Consider the following 13,910-nt stretch of genomic DNA (forward strand, 5'->3'; position numbering starts at 1 on the left):
CAGCGAGGCTGAACTCTGCAGCTTCTCCTGGGGCCCCGAGCACTGTACTCACAAAACAGGGATTACTGATGTTGTCTGCAGTGCGTCCAGCACCAAACTGGTCATCACCAAGCCCCGAGTAAAGACCTGCATCATGCTCATTGATGGCACACTGCACCCACAGTGGTGTGAGTCCCACTAGGCACTGCCCTGGGGCCTCAAGACGGGGCCAAGCTGACCCCTGAGGAGAAAGAGATTTTAAACAGAAGAGGGTAAGAGAAAGTTCAGGAGGAATGTGGTAGAAGGAAGAATGCCATAGTCAGCAGTGTCCTGGAGGAGCCTTCCCGCAGGCCAGCTTCTTGTGCATTGCTCCAGACCAGGCCAGTGGGGCCGAGTAGGCGGCTGTGTGCTGGAGGTCAAGGAGCTGGAGCACTAGCTGAGGAAAATCAAGGCCTGGCAGCAAATAAATCCTGTTCCCTCCCACCTTCGTGCACACAATAAAGGTGCGTGCTGTTTAAGACCGACGGAAGCAGCAGCTAGTGTAGGCGCTTCCTTCCACCCTAAATGTAACTTATGGGGAAACCGTGAGTGGCAGGTATGGTCATGGTAGTCTGTGTACCCTAAAATGGAAACAGACGTGGCAGGAGATTATTTTGATACTCTATTATTAATTTGGATGGCCTGACATGGTACTGATTGCCATGCAAATAAAATATAAAGGGCTTTATTCGAGACTAAGTGTGAAATCCACTTGCTGTGAGGGCTGAAGATGCTCTGTCCCCCTACCCAGGGCACACGCTGACAGCTACGCATCATCTGACCTCCCACACTTCCTGCCAGGGGAGGCATCTCACAAGGGTAGTAAGTGCACCACCGTCCCTAAGCCGGCAGGCTGATGTCGGTGAGTAGTGTAAAGGCAGGGGCAGGCATATAGGTGTGCGTATCTCGTGTGTCAGCCTGTCTGTAGATAGATCCCACTGCACCTTCTCCCCCCAGGAACCCCTGGGTGAGGGTGGGTAAGTTGGCCAGGAAAGCAGTCTGTTCAGGTCATCGGCAGGACTTGCACCACCTTTCCCTGTGTCCCTCACCTCATCTCAGCCTTCGGTGCTCTCTTCAGTCCATTGACAGTAGCTACAGTACTTATTTTTTTTTAGCAAATACTCATTTTGTGTCTGCCAGGGGTTAGGCACTGGCCAAGGGCTGGCTACATGGGTGTTTGGGGGGTTAAATGAGGTAATAGCCAACGTGTATCACTTCTGTGCCTCTTTTTTTTTTTTTTAATCCCCACCCAAGGATATTTTTCCCACTGCTTTTCAGAGAGAGGGGGAGGGGACGAGAGAAAACACTGATGTGAGAGAGCACATCGATCGGTTGCCTCCCCAACTAGGGTTGGGGATCGATCCTGCAACTCAGATACTGTCCTTGACCAGAATTGAACTCGGGACCCTTCAGTCTGGGGGCTGACACACTAACCATTGAGCAAACTGGCCAGGGCTCCTTTGCCTCTATGAATTATCTCACTGAAGCCTCACAGTACTGTAAAGCACACTTCATTCTGCAAACAGTACTAGAAAGCAGAGTACTGCTGTGTACCCCCTTTTATAAATAACATGAATAAGTTGAGTCACGGCAGTCTGGGAGCTCCCCCAGAGTCCCATAGGTGGTAAGTGGGAGAGTGCTTCGCCGGGGTGGATGGGGCCCAACAGTGGCCCTCAGAAGCCTGGGGTGGCCCTGAAAACGCAGGTCTGGGTTCTCTAGCCGAGGATCTTGATGTCCCACTCAGCCCTCCACTCTCTACCTTTGAGCAGGTTCTTTTTTGTCGGGGCAACTGCACTTGGTTTTCACTTGGCCTGGACTGGGAGCCCAAGTCAGAGCGAGGTCCTCTGTGTGTCCCCAGTGCCCGCCTGCTGCTCCGTGCCACTGTCCCTGGGGCTCTGCACAGCACCTGGCACACACAGCACCGTGGGGTGACTTGAATGATCCCCTGACACCTCTGGGTGGTTTCTCTAGTGCCTGGAATTGTACACATCACCTGTTCCCTAGACGTCTAATTCTTTCTTAAGCACTTCTTTCAGCTCCTCACATGATTAATCCAGGACATTTCTAGTTTCTCTTTTTTCCTTTCTCTGTTACTTTTCCCTGAAACTTTCCCCCAGCATGTAACATGGGGGTTAGTGTGCTTCACAGGACACGTGTCACATGGTTACTTCCATCTGTCACCTCTTTTTCGTCATGACTGGACCCATCACTGGAACAGCCACTAAGAAAGAGTTGTGGCTTCAGAACATAGCAGGTCAGTTGGCAGCTTGCATGTCCCGTTGGCCAAGGGCTGCCCTTGGTCCCGTCTCTGACGGGGGTTGCACAGGGCGTCAGCATTGCAGGGTATGGAGGCTTGGGGCTCAGCCCGGGTGGGGCTGTCCTGGGGTTGCTACCAGGTAACCCTGGAGCCTCAGGCTGCTCCTCTGGAGAACAAAAGGGTCTGGGCCCTGATGCTTGGAGCTTTGTGAGGAGATGCCCGCTCCCAGCGCGTCTCTATTGGCAGCTCTGCAGGGAGAGATGAACTGCCCAGAGCCTCTCGAGATGAATCCTTGGCTTTGAGGGGTTCCTGGGAGGGTAGTTGGGAAGCCCGGAAAACTGGAGGCTGTTGAACACCCCTTTTAGTGCTGTGATCCCATAGATGTCTTTAGCCCCAGCACAGTTCCTTTCTGCAAGTGCAGGGAAAGGTCAGCATTCACCTGCAAGAGACCGGAGGAGTGGCTAGAGGGGCAGGGAGATTGTGCAGGCTGCTGGGCACCGGAGCAAGCCCTGTGCTCATCTCGAGGTCCCTCCGCTCCTGGCACAGTTCTCTCGTAGGGGCACGTCAGCGCCTCAGCCACTCGACAGGAAACTGTCCTGGGCATTTGCATGGGATGTAATTCCTGCCCAGGGTAAGAATGGAGGTCTAGTGAGGGGCAAGGAGTCATATAGGGAAATGGCAAGAATTTTCTACATTGCATTTATTTTACAATTTGTGGAGGCTCTGGGCCTGGGTCCTCTCTGTGAGAGCTGCCCCAGGGCCACGGGGGTGGGGCGGACATCGGGAGCTTGCGAAGCCCTCGGGAGTGGCTGGCATCATAGGCACCGTCCATGGTCGCCACTGTTCTGGCATTACGGAGTGCGTGGGAGGTCTGGTTATGGCGAGGAGAGCTTTTCTTGTGGTTCCCAAAGCTGACTCCAACTGATAGTGGGAGAAAATGGGGGGGATGAGAAACCCCAGTGTGGAGGCAGTGACGTGCACAGTAAGTCCCTGCTCCACCCAGTGTGTGCACAGTGCGTGGTATTATCTGAACCCGGCGGTGTTTTTAATATGCACACGTACTTTTTGTTGAGAGGAATGAGGTTCTACATTGGGAAAATACAAGAAACAAGTCGAGTAAGCGTGTCAGTGTCAAAGCGCCTGGGTGAACCGAGCAGAAAGCTGGTTTGCAGCATCTCTGGGAGGGTGGGAGAATGTGGCCTGGAGGCCACGAACCTGGGCCTGTCACGAAGGGTGAAGCCGCTCACCTGTAAACATACCTACACTGCCCTCATCACTGGCCTACGTCATGGATTCAGTGGCCACCTCTGGGTGCTGCCTGTGACTTCCACTCAAAGTCTGGGCTCCCAGTGAGCATGTGATTGGTGGGCCTGGGGCGTCCTGTGCTGTCCCCAGATGCAGGAGGGGCTGGGGCTGTTCTTTCAGCTCTTCCAGGCAGCCACTTCCCAGCCACCAAAGGGGGCTCCGAGGCTGGTGGCCCAAATAGATGATGATACACAGCAACATGACTAAAATTATCAACAGGAGAGCCTGTTAAACAGAAGAAGCAGTTCAGTCTTTGCTTATATGGCAGGTACAGTGCCACTTCCTGGCTCCACAGCACGTCTCTGTAGTGCTGAACAGCGTTCCAGTTTATTTGTCCACCTGCTGAAGGACGTCTTAGTTTGCCAAAACTTAGACCCTGTTTCCATTTCTTTATTACACCCCATGCCCCTATGCTAAGAGGACATACACCTTCTGCCTCTAGTCAGCGGAAACAGTGAAAAGTAATTTGAAAATGAATCGGAGCTACTGACGGAGGTGATAGAGGGTAAAAGATGTTGAAATGAACATGGGGCGGCCCAGGGAAGGGCAGGACGGTCCGACCGTGGGGGGGGGCGCAGTGCTGCTGCCCAGAGCGCCCGTCGCTGGGGCTGTTGGGGTGCGGGCCGAGGGAACTTGGAACTAAATGTCACGTCTGATCCATGGGACTTTAAATTGGCGGATGTTGATCAGCAGTGTCCGGTTTGTGTCATCTGAACCTATTAACCAGATCTCAGCCTCTGTTTGGAAATAACAACAGCAACATTTTTGAGTACTATGTGAAACTAAGTTCCTGAACTTACTTTAATGGTTAAATGTTATTTTCTGTCTTCTCAGACCTAGATAATGTCAAACAAATACAAATCTGTATCACTCATATTTTAAAATGAAAATGTTCCAGAGATAGTTTCCAAAATCACTGCCAACTTCAACCCTAGTAAGGAGAATGTCACTTTAAACTAGCAGTGAGCTGGGCATACAGAGTCTTTTAAACAGACGGGTTTTCTGAGAAGGAAAACACTGAGATGCTGGCAGTTAGATTCCTGGGGTGGTATTTGGGGTTGTTCGGCTACAGTGGTGTTTTCTGCAGTAATGATGCAAACAGAGTGCACACTGGACATGCCTTGGGAATCTCACACTTTGGAATTTCCTGTCTAGTGTTTATCTAAACTCCTAAGTTTAAATTTGCTCTGATACTTTTTCAGTTGGATTCTTTTGACCAAAGAGGAAAGGTTTTTCTTCAAGGAGTAAAAATAATTGTCAAGTCCTGTAAGTTTGTTTTCTACCTAAGTCAGTGCGGTGCATCATGGAATGTTTTTAGCTGTTGAATCTATTGTGAGAAACACTTGTGCTTTACCAAAACGATAGGAATTGAGTATATTCTCTTAATAGGTGAGCAATGACAGTTTGGGGCTCTTTGGAAAAACTTAAGGGGTCTGAATGAAAAAGACACCAGCCTGTTCCTGGTGATGAGAGTGAGATGATGAGGATGTAGACTCGTGCGTATCAGTGAGGGGACCCTTTCTGTTTCTAAGATACGAGTTCGGTAACTGATTCTTTGTAGCTAGTGCATGTGGAGCTGTGACACACACAGGCACACCACATGCACCACACACACTCATACACACCCCCCCTCCACTCAAACACATACCCACACACTCACACACTCATACACTCTCAGAGGAATTTCGCTCCATTGAACCACCTGACAGGTGGCCTGAGTGAAGGTGTCTGTGTGGTCTCTGGCTTGTGGTCTGACCCCTCTCTCTGGGGTGTCACAGGTCCCTTCTGTCCCAGGGCCAGGGTTGCCTTTGTGTAAGTGCTGGAGAGCTTAAAAGTAGTCTGTCCTCAAAGATCTCTCTCTTTTTCCCCGTTTTCTAGGAGTTTGCGGCACTTACTAAAGAACTGAACGTATGCAGGGAGCAGCTCCTGGAGAGGGAGGAAGAGATTGCTGAGCTGAAAGCAGAAAGAAACAACACCAGGGTGAGTAGAAGGCCTCGCGCTGCGCTGACACCCACCTCTGAGTCACTGTCGGGAGCAGTGCTGCTGGCTTTCCACTCAGAGATGACCGCCCCGCTCTGCCTGGCTTTTAGAAGACACATTTCAGCGTCTCCTGCCAATGACTGCGGTCAATCAGCTCAGTGTTCTCCCCTCGCTTGAAATTTATGACGAGAAGGACTAGTACTTCCATGCATGTGAGGGGGGCCTCTCTGACTTTAGACAGAACTGAAGAGAGTCAGGCTCGCTGTAGCGTGAGAGTGAGGGAGTTATTTGCCCCAGATGCACATACGATATCGAGAATGCTCTCGAACCGTGCTTGATGCCGGCCTCTCTTCCCAGCTGCTGCTGGAGCACCTGGAATGCCTGGTCTCCAGGCACGAGCGGTCCCTCCGCATGACTGTGGTGAAGAGGCAGGCGCAGTCCCCGGCAGGCGTGTCCAGCGAGGTGGAGGTCCTCAAAGCACTCAAGTCGTTATTCGAGCACCACAAAGCTCTGGATGAGAAGGTACCGTCAGCCGCGCGGTAGTTCTTGATTGAGCACACGCTGTGGTGCTAGGTGGGCGTTGTGTGTGGGTACAACTTTAGTTTGCTTGTAGCAGCTTACAATTTTTCCTGTGGGGAGACAGAGCTCTGTATAGTTAAAAAGTATTAATTGGCGTAAATGGCTTAAAATTTATATTTTGTATGTTGGTTATTAAGGATTGAAGAATATAATTTAAGGGAAGGTGTTCCTAAAATGTACAGCTGTTACGCTGTTAACACGCAACTTGACATTAACATCAGTAAAGGACATTAAAGTATTCTGCTGTGTTCTGTTGCCATAATGGTATATGAGAATAATTCATTAAGCATCAAATAAACATGCACATGCACACTCACCTCTTACCCAGGTGCGGGAGCGCCTCCGCGTGGCCCTGGAAAGGTGCAGCTTATTGGAAGAGGAGTTGGGTGCCACACACAAAGAGGTAAGCTGGATGCCTAACAGGCTTTGGATGGAGGGTTTTTCATTTTTATCTCTCAGTTGTAAAAATGTTATGAAGATGGTAATAGTGGCTATCAGATGCTATTTGTCTCTGATTGAGGACTGTACCGGCTCGGGTCAGTGTACCAACTGCTGAGTGAGACTTTCCTTTCTGAGTTGCGGGATCTCTTTTTTTTAAATATATCTTTATTGATTTCAGAGAGAGGAAGGGAGAGGGGGAGAGAGAAACATCAATGATGAGAGAGTCATTGACTGGCTGCCTTCTCCACGCCCTCAGCTGGGGATTGAGCTGCCAGCTTGGGCATGTGCCCTGACTCGGAATCGAACCTCGATCTCCTGGATCCTAGGTCAATGCTCAGGCTGCAGGATCTCTTAAGTACCATCTATCCTGTAGGTAATGAGTGGCTTTAATAACCTAGTTGTAGTCAGGAGGGTTGACATCACCACTTATATGTTTTTATACCATATTTATAGTTTATAGTTGTGTTTTTTCAAAAGGAGTTTTGCTATGTTTACTTACTTCTTTACTCTCATATTCCATGTTTTGGTTTTAGCTAATGATTCTTAAAGAACAGAATAATCAGAAAAAAACACTGACTGATGGGGTGCTTGACATAAACCACGAACAAGAAAATGTGCCAAGCACGAACGGAAAGGCAAGTCCTCCGCTCTCTCTGGGTCTCCTTCTGGGTCTTGATTCTATCTGTCCACGGTGTGTGTGCAGGAGGCATGGAACGCTGTGACCATAGCACAGCAAGCAAAGTGTAGACCTCGTGTGCTCATGGAGGCTGCTCAATCCTGCAGGCTGCACACGTTAATTCTCATTCTACCTGTTTCCCAGCTCATCAGACAAAGCGACTTAAGAGTTTCTTTCTCCCCATCAGAGATCTTCCGATGGTTCCTTAAGCCACGAGGAAGACCTTGCTAAGGTGATGGAGCTGCAGGAGGTCATAGACAGGCAGTCACGGGAGCAGAGCCAGATGAAGGAGCGCCTGGCCGCCCTCTCTGCCCATGTGGCGGAGCTGGAGGAGGACCTGGACACCGCACGGAAAGACCTCATCAAGTCTGAGGAGGTGAACACGAAGCTGCAGCGAGATGTGCGGGAGGTGAGCTGTCCTGGGAACCATGGGGTTGCCATTGAGCTGAATGGTCGGGGTGTTTTGAAAGTTTGATTGTTTTGCTGATTTTGTCCCTCCCTCTCCCAGTTGCTTTTGACCTTTGGATCATTGTGTACGTGGTGGTGAAACAGAGCAGTGCTGTGAGACTGATAGGTGACCTTCTATTTCCTTGGCCTCAAAAAGTGGAGGAGACTCTGTCTGGCTGGTCACTGGCGGTGGTGAAAGGGATGTGAGGTTGCCCTCCAGGCCATGCTGCTGCATGACTGTAACACCCTGGCTGTGGGGCCTCATTTCCACAAGACCTGGGCGGTCCGAATTTAGTCTTCATTGTACTCAGATGCGTACGTACACGTGAGTGAGCGTTGGTGTCTGTTGTGCTGCTAGTCCACTCACAGTGATGTCCATGCCGTCTGCGGACTGTGCAGGGAGAGCTGGCCGTCTTCTAGCAGGACGTCCTGCCCTGAAGGAATAGATGGTACTGAATGCCAGGGGGGATCAGACGGACAGCGAGGCTACTCCCATTGGGGTCACCGGGATTGTGTTGTAACATTGCTTAGAAATACATTCATGTCTGGCAGACGGTTCCTTCCGTGTGTGTAAGAATTTATGAGAACTAATTGTCATTATAAAAACCAGTGAGGGCTGGATACTTTCTCTGGATACTTTCTCCCTCCCCCCTTCAGTTTAATCTGTTCTTTGTAAAGATAACAAACACCTCTTCTCCACGGGAGGCCATCTCAGCCAGGACCTCTCAGGAAGAGCCTTTCAGACCCTTGAATAGTAGGTAGAGCGTAACCTGTTAACCTGTTTAGTTACATTGTTTTTTGGCTACAGGACATTATGTGGCAGATTGTAATGTGCAGAGAATTTTAAGATTTTTTTTTTTTTAAATATATCTTTATTGATTTCAGAGAGAGGAAAGGAGAGCGAGAGAGAGAGACAGAAACATCAATGATGAGAGAGTCATTGATCAAGCCCGCAACCGGGCATGAGCCCTGACTGGGAACCGAACCTCGATCGCCTGTATCCTAGGTCGACGCTCAACCGCTGAGCCACACCGGCTGTGCTGAAATTCTTTTTTTAAGACATGTCACTTTTTTTTTTAATATATCTTTAATATTAATTTTTTTAAAATATACCTTTATTGATTTCATAGAGAGGAAAGGAGAGGGAGAGAGAGATAGAAACATCAATGATGAGAGAGTCATTGATTGGCTGCCTCCTGCATGCCCCCGACTGGGGATTGAGCCCACAGCCTGGGCATGTGCCCTGACCGGGAATGGAACCCCAATCGCTTGGATCCTGGGTTGATGCTCAACCACTGAGCCACGCTCAGCCAGGCAAGACATGTCACTTTTACTATTAAGATTTTGCTAACATTAATTACTTAGTCAACAAGGAGGGACCTAAAATGAATTTCTGTGTGGGGACAGGAGCTGTACCAGCAGGAAGTTCGGCCTTCATTTCAGGGTTTAATACTGTGTAAGGCCATTTTTTTCAAAGAATTAGGCTTTAGAAGGCTGATCCAATTGACTTAACACTTTGACTTCTGTTTCCATTCATTGATGTCATCTCCTTAATTTCGTGGTAATTAGATGCAATTTCATCCAACTTGTACCCAAGAAAATGCCAGTGGTGTCTCACCACCGTGCCCATGGAGGGGCCATATCGTGTCCTGTGTGAACCCGCTTGTACCTCCACCTCCTGCAATTCATGCAATATTGGGATGCTTTATTGTACATTTTTTTGAAATACTACGTAGGAAGGGATAAGCTTGGCTCATCGAGTGGCCAGAACTTGTGTTAAGACAGGAGTGTTGGCGAGTCTTACAGGTGAAGGTTTATGATGTGTGAGGTAGGCACGTTTTCACTCACTTTCAGGAAACCGGCATCTCTATCAGTTTAATTTTGGGGGCACTAATTTTCTATTTGATTTGAAAGTTAGGGTTTAGCCCAGCTTTCCTCCTTAAGTGTATTATGCGTCTATCACACACCTTTCCCCCTGAAACCCCACCACAGGCCGTGGCCCAGAAGGAGGACATGGAGGAGAGAGTCAACACCCTGGAGGAGCGCTACCTCGCGGCGCAGCGTGAGGCCACCTCCGTGCATGACCTCAACGACAAGCTTGAGACCGAGATCGCCAACAAGGACTCCATGCACCGGCAGGTAGTGGGTCCTACGGAACTTGGTCCGGCTTTTCCCATAGTCACTAAAGACGTTAAGGACCTTTCTCCAGTGACTTTCATGTTGGTGTCAAGTCCAAGTACAAAGTTTTTGTGATCTTAGACTTACTATGTTTGAAAAGTGTGGGTTATTTCAATTCACAGTTTTGATTATGTAGGATTTGGTTTTACCGTTTCATGGAGTTACATGCCTTGATTCTTTCTTTTGTTTTGTTATAATTGAACGTTAATCTGTTCTTTGTTAGCATTTTACCAAAGAAACAGAGAGTGACAAAGAACTTCAGGGCAGTGAGTGACGGGGCAGGTTCAGCAAGGCAGCCAGCAGGGGGCATCTGCACCCCTTGTGGCTCCGCAGACACATTTGCTCCTGCTCCTCTGGAGTCTCAGGTAGTCAGAGTTCACCAGAAAACCAGATCCGCTTCTTGAAAATAGAGTTTCTGCAGTGTGTTATAAAGTGTATCCTTAGCGCCCCAATAAAAATAAAAAACGAAATACAGGAAGCTATTATAAACCATAGTGTGCAGTGCTGTTCAAGGGCATGTGTGGCATTCACAGTAATGAGTTTGAAAGGCAGGTCTCAGCATTTTCTGAGAGTCTGAAAGCATAATATAGTGTATGTGGCTAACAGGTTTACAGCTGCAGAGTTTATTCTTGGTTATTATTTATTAATTGTTGTACTGCTAGTTTGTAGTACAGCTGTAAACCTACCTTTGCCCTCCCGTATGTGCACACAGACAAAGGGAAGAAAGCCGGATAGACAGATGCTCACTTCCCAGGACCTTGAACTTAGAGATGAGTTCTGAATTTTCTTTCTAAAAAACGTTCTTTTGTCTAAATTTTCTACATTGAAATTTTTTTTAGAGTAAGGGGATTATTTAAAAGAATAATCCTACACTTACAAAAATAACTTGAGAGGAATTTCATAGGCATCCTCTTAGGAGGCCTCCCTGTCAGAGGAGATGGAGCCATGCTTTGGCTGTGTGCTGGGGTGGCCAGCTGTCAGGAGAGAGGGGCCTGGTCCTCCTTGGTCACCACTGGAGAAGGGTAAGCATGTTGCTTTAATGTGCAGAAACTTATTTTTTGGAAGACTTTTAAAAAATATATTTTTGTTTATTTCAGAGAGAGAGGAAGGGAGAGGGAGAGAGAGAGAAACATCAGTGATGAGGGAGTCATTGATTGGCTGCGTCCTGCACGCCCCCTACTAGGGATTGAGCCTGCAACCCCAGGCATGTGCCCCAACCAGAACTGAGCCTTGACCTCCTGCGTCCTAGGTCGATGCTCAACTGCTGGGCCACACTGGCCAGACTGGAAGATTTCTTTAATGATACTCAGAAAAAGCAAGTATTCTGGCCAGAGGTGTTTTGCAATTGAAGTCAAGCCTGAGAAAGTGGCTATGAATTTCTCACAGGAGGAAGAGGGTTGTATTGCAGCAGCTGCCAAAACAGTGGAGCTTCTTCAGGGCTAACTTAGATATTAGCATTCAGATTTCATTTTAGTTTATTAAAAACACAGTGGCTGCCCTGGCCCGGTGGCTCGGTTGATTGGGCGTCATCCTGTGCATTGAAAGGTTGCTGGTTCTCTTCTGGGTCTGGGCACAGGCCCGGGTTGGCGGCTTGATCCCCAGTAGGGGGCGTGCAGGAGGCAGCTGATCAATGTTACATTTTCACATCGATGTGTCTCCCTCCCTCCCTCCCTCCCCCTTCCTTTGTCTCTAAAGATCAATAAACTTTTTTTAAAAAAAAAAACCCCAAAACTGAATGACTAGAAGACCCTTTCCCACCCACTGCTCTGCTCTCTCTGCAGACTGAGGATAAGAACCGCCAGTTGCAGGAGCGCCTGGAGCTGGCGGAGCAGAAGCTGCAGCAGACCCTGCGAAAGGCAGAGACGCTCCCTGAAGTGGAGGCCGAGCTGGCCCAGCGGGTGGCTGCGCTCTCCAAGGTGCTGCCCTGGCTCCCTTCTCCTTATACACAGGACTTTGATGGGGAGGGTGCTTTGTTCGTGGACCTTATTCACTGGTCTCACTTTGGCATGCCAAAGTCTCTGAAATAGCCAGGCTGGGTTTAGTACTGTTTTGTTTGAGATTGGAACACTCCTTAAATGTCAGATGTTATTCCCCCCCCCCTTTATCCCGATGTTAATTTCCCTCCAGTTTGTCAGCCATGTACTGTTTGTCCCCAGTGTGGGTATCTAAGTAAGAGTCACTTTTTCGGGGTTAAGTCAGCGGCTCAGCCTTGGATGGAAGCTTTGTGTGCAGGGAGGAAGGGTTTCTCAGAAGCAGGAGAGGACCGTTGTCTTCTAAAGACAAAGTAAATTTGTAAACAAACTTAAAAGTAATTTATTCATTTGTTTGTTCAACAAATATTGGCTAGGCATGTGCAAGACATAGTCCCTATCCTCACAGTCGTCCCCACCCCAGGGAAGCAGGCAGGTGAGAAGACAATTTCAGAGTGCTGTCATGGGTGCTCGGGCCGGGCGGTGTACACAGGAGGAGGGTGGCCATAGCCATAGCAACCAGCCCTCCTGGGGCTCCGAGGGACCTTGGTCTGTGGTACCAGCAGCCCGGGAGCCTGTGGGGGGTGCCTGCCCATGGTTTTGTCTCACTCGCTCAAGCGTGTGAGCTGGCCCTGAGGGATGGTAAGGAAGGGGCAGGACAGTCAGGGTGCTGTTGTGAGGCCAGCGTGGGGCTGGTCAGGGGACACTGGTGATTACAGACCTTCCATAGAGCGCGTTCCTTGCTGACAGCCGTCAGAAGCTCTCTCTTTCCGTGTGATCTGCGTTTACAGTCTCGGTTTCTCTTTTCCCGTCCTCTCTCCTGTCCCTGGTCGGTCTCGTAGTCCGACCCTTTGTCTTCTGGAAGCTCTGCTGCTAAGGAGGCTAAACTGTGTGAACTCACTTCCCAGCTTAGGAAGGTAGCCATGTGCTATTGGGTTGTGCTCGCTGCTCTGCTCGCCATGTGCACTCGCCACGCAGGCTCAGGACGGGGAGATGTGAGAAAGCCTGAGCCTGGGCACGGGGTGGGGAGGCGTGTGTTCCTCACAGAGCCCGTCACCACCCAGCCACGCCCAGGGCCACCCACATGAGGGGCAGCTGCCTCCCTGGCTGACACGTACCGCCACTCACGGTGTGTGGTAGACGTGAGGAGACGCTTCCACCGAGTGGGATGGAAACGTCCGCACGAGCATGGTGTGCTTGTCGCTACTGCTTTAGTTAGTTCGCAGCATGTGGTCCCCAGAATCATGTCACTGGTAGGTGAACTCACAGTGTTGTTGCCTGCAGGCCGAGGAGAGACACGGCAACATTGAAGAGCGGCTACTCCAGATGGAGGCACAGCTGGAGGAGAAGAACCAGGAGCTGCAGCGGGTACGTGGCCCAGCAGACACCGGCTCCAGCGCCTAGTGGGGCCCAGGGATGCTCTGGGCAGCGGGGTCTCAGTTCTTCTTCTCCTGACTCTATCTTTTGCTCCACTCCTGCCATGTGTGTTTGCCTTGTGGCTGCATCTGCGCCATGTCTGTGGGAGATGCACCCGCCACACAGACAACTTTATGTCATGCTGGTGGCAGGAAAGAAACTGGTGCCCGCAGGCAGTCCTTTCAGGGGCAGTTGGGTCCCCACGCCCAAGGAGGCTGCTGCGGCTCTGACGAACCTCTTCGGAACTGCTCCAGGCACCAGGGGGATAGACCTATGCGTGCCTCTCAAACACGCCTGAGGGGGGTCCCCTGAAACTGGACTAGGGCAGAGTCTACTTGCTTAGGATATGACACCTAAGCCTCAAATTCAGGTCACAGTCCTGGCCTCTGTCCCAAAATACCGAGTTATTACCCTAAACGTAAAGGTACGTGTAGAGATGGATGCTCCTGGGCAGAGAACGGCTGTGGCTAAGCTGTGGTAGAAGGAGCCATGAGCATGGTGGGGGAGGTGGGTGTCTGGTCAGTCCCGAGAGTTCCTGAAGAGTTGGTCAGATGTCAGCATGACACATCCGAGAGCAGCAAGCGCTGTCCCAGGTCCTGCTTATGACATCAGTTCAAGGCCGTCAGATTCAGTTTTCACCAGA

The 13,910-nt window shown here is 50.0% G+C and overlaps 1 protein-coding gene across 1 annotated transcript in view; it reads left to right on the top strand.

The window, feature by feature from the left end:
• Positions 1-13,910, top strand: part of PPFIA1 (PPFI scaffold protein A1) — a 60,676-nt gene that overhangs the window by 12,711 nt on the left and 34,055 nt on the right. Inside the window, exons 3-10 of the mRNA XM_087822067.1 lie at positions 5,459-5,560; positions 5,918-6,082; positions 6,468-6,542; positions 7,114-7,215; positions 7,444-7,665; positions 9,696-9,842; positions 11,663-11,797; positions 13,136-13,219. Of these exons, the coding sequence (XP_087678193.1) occupies positions 5,459-5,560; positions 5,918-6,082; positions 6,468-6,542; positions 7,114-7,215; positions 7,444-7,665; positions 9,696-9,842; positions 11,663-11,797; positions 13,136-13,219 (1,032 nt within the window). The remainder of the gene's footprint in view (positions 1-5,458; positions 5,561-5,917; positions 6,083-6,467; positions 6,543-7,113; positions 7,216-7,443; positions 7,666-9,695; positions 9,843-11,662; positions 11,798-13,135; positions 13,220-13,910) is intronic.

The sequence above is a fragment of the Miniopterus natalensis genome, chromosome 11 (assembly GCF_054644295.1).
Source record: "Miniopterus natalensis isolate mMinNat1 chromosome 11, mMinNat1.hap1, whole genome shotgun sequence".
NCBI classification, from domain to species: domain Eukaryota; kingdom Metazoa; phylum Chordata; class Mammalia; order Chiroptera; family Miniopteridae; genus Miniopterus; species Miniopterus natalensis.